General features: G+C 47.5%; 1 protein-coding gene across 1 annotated transcript; it reads right to left on the bottom strand.

Annotated features, from left to right (window-relative positions):
- Positions 1–8,369: 8,369 nt before the first annotated feature.
- Positions 8,370–9,107, bottom strand: LOC147979835 (uncharacterized). Its single transcript, XM_087516789.1, has one exon. The coding sequence runs from the start codon at positions 9,105–9,107 to the stop codon at positions 8,370–8,372; it is 738 nt and encodes a 245-aa protein (XP_087372915.1).
- Positions 9,108–9,714: the final 607 nt, after the last annotated feature.

Genomic DNA, 9,714 nt, shown 5'->3' with positions numbered 1-9,714 from the left:
CGAACGCCCTCTGCTGCTCCAGACAACCCTCTCGAAGCGGTGGTTCTCCTCGTAGATCTCCTGATTCCTCGCCTCTCAGGTGGCATGTGCCGCGGCCACGGCGGCAGTAAGGATCTTTACATGCTCGACGAGGCACTCCTCCTCCTCCCACAGGAACTCGGTGTAGCGCGCAAGGTCACCAACGCACATGCGGGCATCCACCTCCGCCTCCCGCCTTTGAGCGGCGGTGGCGGAGCGGGTGATGACCCTAGCGGTCGACGGTGGGCAGGCGGCCATGGCGGCCACGACCACCACCTCCCGCCTTCGGGCCGCGGTGGCGGAGCGGGTGATGGCCACAGTGTCCGGCATTGGGGTGGCGGCCACGACGGCCACCTCCCGCCTTCGGGTCACGGCGGCAGAGCGCGCGATGGCCCTAGCTTTCGACGGTGGTGTGGCGGCAATGGCGGCCAGCAACAACTGCTGATGGGCACCGGCGGCGGAGCGTGTGGTGGGTGTTCTGCGCACACCCAACAGGGACGCCACGCACACTATACTATGTAGGGGACTGCGCCGCCGCCGTGGTGTAGCCTCCTAGCTGGAGTTGTCCTCTGATGATGGCGGAGTGGCTGAGCGACGACGACGGACCAGTGCCATTGGCGATTGTGGAAGAAGCAGACGAGATAAGCTACAGGGAGGGATGGGAAAATGCGAAGCAGGTCTAGCCGGCCGTGAGGGTTTTTATAGCAGTCCGGTAAGCATTGGGATTTTGGGGGATTTCACCAAGAAACTTGTGCGGGAACCTGCGAGGTTGCGCGGGAACGGGCTCACCGACGATTCATTGGCGCCACCGTTTGGCCAAAAGAACGCCCCCATGCGCTGCGCAAGCTTGCGCTGTAAGCCATCTACGGCAGCGGGGTGACAAGACATGCGAGAGGAGGACAAAAGGCCACATACACATATGGTTAATAAAAAAACATTTGCGATTTAATTACTTACTATACCACCATCCTGGTTTATAAGTATGATTTAACTAAAAAAATATGAATGCATGTCGCCAAAGATTATATAGTTGGATTTGTATTTGAACATAGTTCCCAATTATATAATTTTTAAAACATGCATTAACATTTTGTTGGTTAAATTTGAGGGCAAAGTATGGCACAGAATATAAAGGAGACTATAGACTAGACGGAGGTGGTAGCACACGGCCGCTCTCTAGGCAACGACGCAACTGTCGGCCGGCTTGCATGCGACCATTTCCTACCTGTTCAACTGCTCTATGCGTGTGGTTGCTTGCGGTTCAGGCAGTCGCGGTGCGCTCTACTCGCCTCCCGCCGCACACACTCTACTCTTGCGTCCCTCCGGGTGCTCTACCCCTGTCCCTCCATGCGTGCTGCCAGTGTTTGGGGCCAGCGCACGATCACGCACGTTCGTGTGCAAGTGGTTGCGCCAGGCGCGGCGCGACGATGCAGTTACCCACTGCAAAAACTGCCATGCGGACGCGTCGAGAATCCACACCGCCCGGCCCCCTTTTATTCCTGCGACCATTTACCTTCATCTCTCATCTCACACGACACAATAAGCACACCCACGAGGACACATACAGAGAGGACATCCAGCGGTTCCAATGGCGCTCCTGTGGCTCCAATGGCGCTCCCAGCGGCCGACGACGACAACGGCTGTCAGTTCACCACGCATCACGTAGTGGACACCCACGTGAGGGGGAAGGCCCTCTCGGTGGTGCACACGAACGTTCCGGTCTCGGTGGAGAGCTCCATCCAAACTATGGAGCAGTTCCTTGCCGAGGACAAGTACCGAGTGGTCGCCTTCGACCTCGAGTACACCATTGGTCGTGCCGGGCACGATCAGAAGGTTGCCGTCACCCAGTTGTGCGTGCGACATGACGTCCTCGTCTACCACTACCACCTTGCCACAAGGCCTTGCGAGCGTTTCTCCGGGTTTATCAACAGCTCCGACTACAGTTTCGCTACAGTGGACACCACCAACGATCTAAAAGTGCTCAAGGTTTCGGACTTGAAATGCCCGAATCTTGTCAACATCTAGCACCACTACAAGGTCTGGGGTAGCGACAAAAACAAACCGAACTCCCTAGTTGACCTCGCCTCGGCCATCATCGATCCCTACTACATGAAGATGAAGGAAGAGAGCAATAAGGACAAGAACGCCTGGCACAGTGTGTGGCATGAGAGACTGGATGAACAACATGTCAAGTACGCGGCCATGGACAGGTACACAAGCTACGAGATGTACAGGCGGATCGTTGACATGAGGAATTGTCTTCTTCCTGACCTAGACGAGGGATCGAACCACATAGCAGTGGCGGGAGCGTGACAAGAAGTAGATGACTAGACGATCGTTTCTCCTACTTTATGTAGCGACCAGACCTCAAACAGTCTGATCTCTGTGCTTTAGTGTCATCCCTGGATCAGTAATGCTGACACACACAGTAATTGAAGGATTTATAACAGAGTAGCAATCACACAGTTATTACATCGAATGTCTCAAAGGAGAACTTAATAAATATGGCTTAAGGCCATCTAATAACGATAACAGCGGAAGGCTTGGAAGATAAGTGAGTCCATCAACTCCAACGGCATCACTGAGTATAGAACCACGACCTAAAGACACCTTACTCGTTGTCTGAAAAGTCTACAACATGAACGTTGCAGCCCGAAAACGGGTCAGCACATGGAATATGCTGGCTATGTAACACATAGAGAGTAATGAAAGAATAAAGCTATACTACATGCATATATGGCTGGTGGAAAGCTCTATGGTTACAGTTTTTGCATAAAGCCAATTTTTCCCTACTGCAAAGGAATAAATTTTATTTAACTATCATGGTGGTTGGTAAACATTGAGAAGATAGACATCCTCTCAATCCCAATTTGAGTATCAACATTAAAACCCAACAATATTAATTAAAGTAACATGATGAGATTCACATGATAATCCAAGTACTAGATACTCAGGATGTCCATAACTGGGGACACGACTAACCATGATTAGTTTATACACTCTGTAGAGGTTTGCGCACTTTTCCCCACAAGACTCGATCTCCTCCGTTGGGATTCTCGCACTACATGATGTTTGAGAAACGGATGGCCGAGACATAGTCTTTTAGAAGCGCTAGCACCTTACGACCGGGTAGACAGTACCAACCTACATCCCCTACATCTGCTAGTCTACCACTATAAGAGTTCGCACGACTTAGTCAACTATGCTAGAGCCCATAGTAGCTTGTGGCTGCACACGGAAGTTTCTAGTATGAATAATCTCATGATCCATTTGAGCCTGGGTGGCGGTCCATAAAGAAAAACAGGCAATCGCTGGAATACCCAGGTGCCTCGATCCATCCAGATGTGTGTTTAAGTTGCCACCTTAAAGAAACCATTAATTTAACAATCTCACATCTGTCATGGATACACTCACCCAATCCACGTCTACTAGCATAGCATGGCATAATAAGAAAACGTAGAAGTAACTCCCAAGAGTTTGATAATAAAACAGGTAATAGGTACTACCTCATCTAATTCCCAAAACCCACATATTAATCAGATCCTAATCATGCAATTGTTTGAGGATTGATCTAATGGAATAAAAACTGGGTAGTAAAGAGGTATGATCAAAGTGTTACTTGCCTTGATGATGATCCGCAAAACCTAGAGATTCAAAGTAGCAAGCGGCGCACTCCGGGTACTCTATCGCAAACAAACAAGCATACAATAAGTACTCATCTAATGCATGGGTAAAACTCAAATAAGAGATCTAACCAAAAAGTTCAACTTAAGAACTCCGGTTTGCAAAAAGAATCAAATCGAACGAAGCAACGAAAGTCAAACGGCAAAAGAAACCAACTTTGTTTACTAATCTGGATCTAAGTCAAGTTTTACAGATGCAAAAACTTGTTTGAGTTGGTTAAACGGAAAGAGGGTTTCGATACGAAACTCCAGACGCTTGAATCGCCTGATTCTGACAAACGAGCGAAAAGTTAAACTAAAACGAAAATCGGATCAGAAATCGCGATCAGAAATAATCGCGGAAAAATCTGAGAAAAAGAAAACTGACAAACAGATTAACGAACGAATGTTCATTATCTGGAACTAAACAGTGAACGTGTTCGTTATGGAAAAACCGATTTATAAAAAACATAGGGTTTTCTAAAAAACCGAATCGATTTTTCTCAGAAAACCGGGGCGGTGGCGGGTGGCTACCTCGTCGGGGCTCCGGCGAAGTCCGGCGGCTCCGGCGGGGCTTCGGGTGGCGGCGGGGTGCGGCGTCGTCGGTAGGCGTGGCATGCGGCGGCGAGGCGGCGGGGCAGGGCGACGCGAGGTGAGGCGAGGCGACGGGGTGGGGTGGCGGTGGCTATATAAGGAGGGGGGCGTCCTGGCTTGGAGGAGGGGGCGCCTCGGGAGGCGTGCTCCTCCCGGACTCGGCGGCGACGGCGATCGGGACTCCGGTCCCGATCTGATGCGGGAGGCGGCAGCGGCTGGGCCGGCTCGGCTGGGCCTTCGGCCCAGTCGGGCGCACGAGGTTTTCTTTTAAAAAAAAATCCTGCCGATCTAAGAAAAATCCTAGAAAAATAAATAAAAATCTAAAACTTCTCTCGGTCTGTCCATCTGTCTGCGGATGAAAAGCTGTAGTGAACTCCAGCCTGGTACCCAAAGTTTCGTGCAACTGATTCCAGAACTTTGAGGTAAACTGGGTTCCTCTATCGGATACAATGCTCCTCAGAACTCCATGCAGACATACAATCCTAGTCATGTATATCTTTGCCAACTTAGCACTGGTGTAAGTGGTCTTTACTAGGATGAAATGAGCTACCTTCGTCAAGCGATCGACTACAACCCATATCGAGTCATAGCCTGAACGGGTCCTGGGTAATCCTGTGATAAAATCCATGCCTAGCTTATCCCACTTCCATTCGGGTATCAGCAATGGTTGTAGCAATCCTGCTGGCTTCTGATGCTCTGCCTTTACTCTCTGACATACATCACAAACTGCTACATACTCTCCAATATCCTTCTTCATTCCGGTCCACCAGAAAGTATCCTTCAAATCCAAATACATCTTGGTATTTCCTGGGTGAATCGAATATGGTGAATCATGGGCCTCCTGCAGAATCAACTTCCTGATCTCCGGGTCGTTAGGCACATAAACACGGTCTTCAAACCATATGGTATCGTGCTCATCCTCACGAAATCCTTTAACTTTTCCTTTGCTCATCTTCTCCTTTATAGAGGCAACCTCCTTGTCAGTCTTCTGAGCTTCTCTGATCTTATCCATCAAAGTAGACTGAATCTCCAATGTTGCTACATAGCCTCTCGGAACTATCTCCAAATATAGCTCACGAAGGTCTTCGGCTAACACCTTCGGTAAATCTCCCATCATTAGTGTGTTGACATGGCTCTTACGGCTCAGCGCATCTGCTACTATGTTAGCCTTTCCGGGATGATAATGCAATCTCATATCATAATCCTTGATGAGCTCCAACCATCTCCTTTGCCTGAGATTTAGCTCCTTCTACGTGAAAATATACTTCAAACTCTTGTGATCCGTGTATACTTCACAATGGTTTCAAATGAGAAAATGTCTCCAAGTCTTCAATGCATGCACTACGGCTGCTAACTCCAAATCATGCGTGGCATAATTCAACGCATGAGGTTTTAGCTGTCATGAAGCATACGAAACAACTCTTCCCTCCTGCATAAGCACTGCTCCAAGTCCTTGACGTGAAGCGTCGCGATATACCTCGTAATCCTTGCGCTAATCTGGCAGAATCAACACTGGCGAGGTAACCAAACGTTTCTTCAATTCCTGGAAACTGGCCTCACATTCCTCAGTCCATTTGAACTTGGTATCCTTCTTCAACAACTCCATCGTAGGCTTCACAATTTTTGAGAAATTCTCTATGAACCTCCGGTAGTATCCTACAAGTCCAACAAAACCCCAGATCTCTCCAACTGTTGTTGGTGCTTCCCAATTTGTCATAGTGACAACCTTGGTGGGATCTACTGCTATACCTTCTCCGGATATAACGTGTCCGAGGAATCCAACTTCCTTCAACCAAAACTGACATTTGCTGAACTTGGCATATAACTGATATTCTCTGAGCTTCTCTAGTACCAAACGCAAATGCTCCTTATGCTCCTCTTCTTTCTTTGAGTAGACCAAAATATCATCAATGAACACCACAACGAACTTATCCAAAAACTCCATAAACACCTTGTTCATCATGTTCATGAAATATGCAGGTGCGTTGGTCAGACCAAATGACATGACGGTATACTCGTACAGCCCATACCTGGTGGTAAAAGCCATCTTAGGTATATCCCGCTCTCGAATTTTTAACTGATGGTATCCTGATCGCAGACCGGTCTTGGAAAATACCTTAGCTCCTTGCAATCGATCAAACGGATCATTGATCATTGGCAGTGGGTACTTGTTCTTGATCGTTACTTCATTCAATCCTTGATAATCAACAACCATCCTTAACAATCCATCCTTCTTCTCCACTAAAAGTACTGGCGATCCCCAAGGAAAAGAACTTGGGAGAATATAACCTTTATCCAGTAACTCCTTAATCTGCTTCTTAATCTCCTCCAAATCTTTTGCGGGCATCCTGTATGGTCTCTTAGATATTGGCCCTGTGCCTGGCAAAAGCTCAATCAAAAACTCAATATCTCTATTCGGTGGCATTCCTGGCAACTCCTCTGGAAATACGTTAGGGAAATCCTTCACCACTGGTACTTCCTCCTGCACAACTCCTGATAAGGAATTTACTTGGGTCCTCTTCAGCGCATGCCTGGATACATACTTGATCCTTCTTCCTTCTGGCGTCGTAAGCAAAATTGACTTACTAGCGCATTCAATGTTCCCTCCATACTTCGACAACCAATCCATGCCTAATATCACATCCAATCCTTGAGATTCCAATACTATTAGGTCTGAGGGAAATACATAGTTACCAACCCTTAATGGTAACCGATCACACCATAGACTAGCCATATACTCTGCTCCAGGCGAGGTTACTAACATGGGTGACCTAAGGGCTTGGTTTGGAGTTTATACTTATCCACAAATCCCCTTGAGATGTATGAATGCAATGCACAAGTATCAAAAAGGACGAGTGCTGAGCTTCAACCTCCTCCACGTTAACGTGGTTCACCTGTCCCCTATTGAAAGGGTTTGGCTTCTTTCCAAAGCTTACATTGCCATTTCCATTCTGGGCTTCAGGACATTCATTGGCGTAATGTCCAGTCTTCTGGCACTTATAGCAAGCGACTTAGCTCAGGTCTCTCTTGGCTCGTGTCAATGGGTTGGTACGGTTCTGGCCGTTGCTTCCTCAATTCCCATTACCGTTCTTGGGGCCATTATGATTGTGCGAGCTACCTCCTCCATGGGTATGCTGAAAATGTCCTCCCGGTTTAGGGGTAAAACGTGGCTTCTGCTGAGCTCCAGAATTGTACTTCCCTTGTCCATACTTCCTCTTGCGGTTTTCAATCTGCTGCTGCTTCCCTTCAATCATAAGAGCGCGATCTACCAACTCCTGGTAGTTGTTGAAGCTTGCTACCATCAACTGCATGCTCAACTCATCATTCAGTCCTTCCAGAAACTTCTCCTGCTTAGTTGCATCTGTAGCAATGTCATCTGGGGCATAACGTGCTAGCTTACTAAAGTCATCCACATACTGGCCAACAGTCCGTCCTCCTTGGCGCAAGTTGCGAAACTCACGCTTCTTCATGGCCATAGCTCTTGCTGAAACATGGGTTGTACGGAAAGCCTGCTGAAATTGGTCCCATGTCACCGTGGCTATAGGGTAGGTGACAGTGTAATTCTCCCACCATGATGCTGCTGGTCCACCCAACTGATGTGCGGAAAAGTGCACCTTCTCAGCATCAGTACATCCTGTAGTGGTTAACTCCCTTCCAATCTTGCGGAGCCAATCATATGCTACAATTGGCTCGGTGCTACTGGAGAACACCGGCGGATTCAGCCTAAGAAAATGGGTTAAGTGATCAACAGGTGGTGGCGGTGGTGGGTTGTTGTTGTTGTTGTTGTTCCCCTGGTTCTGATTCTAGACTAGCAACTGCATCAACGTATTCTGCTGCTGGATCAACTGAGTGAGCTCCGGTGGGAAAGCAAATCCATTGTCACGTCTCGGAGGCATCTGGGGTTTAGAAAATATGAGAATATAGAATAGAATGAGGTCTAGAGGGAAAACACTACCCATATGCACATGAGGCAAATGCAAACAAAATCACTTCATTCAATCAAACAAGGGCATACAACGGTCTATCTATCATTACAAAAGTGCTCGGGCTATACTAGATACATGGGGGAAATGCTACTACGGTTGTGGTGGTCGACTAGAAAAACTGCTCCGATGAAGACTCCATGATATCTGCTCCAGCTTCATCAACATAGTCATCATCGCTATTCTCTGGGTCCGAGTCGGTGTCGTCGATGATGATGTAGTTCTCTGGACAAGTGCAATCTTCGTCTTCTCCTCCAGTTGCAGGAAATCCCATGAACACTTTTAGCTTCTTCTTTAGATCATCATTCTTCTCTACTAATGTTGCTATTTCCTCCTCATATCCATCGCGTGTAGACTTGAGTTCTTCTCCCAGCTCCGTGATCTTGGTCATGGCCTTCTTCAGGTCTATCATGCCTGCGCACATCTGGTTCTCCTGGCGTCGAATGTGCTGGTTTAACTCCTGGATGAAGGCTACAATTGATCTATCCTTCCTGGTGCTGATCATCTCCCATTGCTCATCTCGGCGCCCACAAATCTGGTAGATAGTATCCTTGAGATCCTTGTGGTAAACTTCTCCAATGCGCCCCATAGTGATGTGGGCTGCCATGCTCTTTCCTAGACTCCAGGTTGGTGCATCAAAGGAAAACTCTATGGGCTCAGTGACGGGCATGAACGTCCTTCCTGGAACTTGAACTTGAATCATCCAACGCTCCTCTTCAGGTAAAATGGCGTTGTAGGTCCCGGTGAAGCTTGGTACTCCGATGTTTAGGTATCTAGTGACTTCCTTCAAGTGACATCCAAAGGGTGTATCTTCATCCGGTTGCGTGAACTTGTTACTTGCATCCGCCATCCTAAAAGAGTAGAAAAGATGAGGAGTCAGAGTTGAGAAGAGTGAGTAGTGATCTAGGGCTTTTAGCTAAGTGGTCATGTCCTACAGTCAGCGTGTGCTCTGATACCATCTTGTAGCGACCAGACCTCAAACAGTCCGATCTCTGTGCTTTAGTGTCATCCCTGGATCAGTAATGCTGACACGCACAGTACTTGAAGGATTTATAACAGAGTAGCAATCACACACTTATTACATCGAATGTCTCAAAGGAGAACTTATTACAATAAATATGGCTTAAGGCCATCTAATAATGATAACAACGGAAGGCTTGGAAGATAAGTGAGTCCATCAACTCCAACGGCATCACTGAGTATAAAACCACGACCTAAAGGCACCTTAGTCGTCGTCTGAAAAGTCTGCAGCATGAACGTTGCAGCCCGAAAACGGGTCAGCACATGGAATATGCTGGCAATGTAACACATAGAGAGTAATGAAAGAATAAAGCTATACTACATGCATATATGGCTGGTGGAAAGCTCTATGGTTACAGTTTTTGCATAAAGCCAATTTTTCCCTACTACAAAGAAATAAATTTTATTTAACTATCATGGTGGTTGTTAAACATTGA

The sequence above is a fragment of the Triticum urartu genome, chromosome 3A (assembly GCF_056163025.1).
Source record: "Triticum urartu cultivar PI428250 chromosome 3A, HENAU_Tu73, whole genome shotgun sequence".
In the NCBI taxonomy this organism is placed as follows: Eukaryota; Viridiplantae; Streptophyta; class Magnoliopsida; order Poales; family Poaceae; genus Triticum; species Triticum urartu.
The sequence above is the reverse complement of the archived record's forward strand: the minus strand, read 5'-3'. Positions and strand labels throughout refer to the sequence as shown.

Bases quoted from the DNA above. Each gene is read 5' to 3' on its own strand.
- LOC147979835 (XM_087516789.1), bottom strand. From the start codon at position 9,107: ATGGCGGATGCAAGTAACAAGTTCACGCAACCGGATGAAGATACACCC.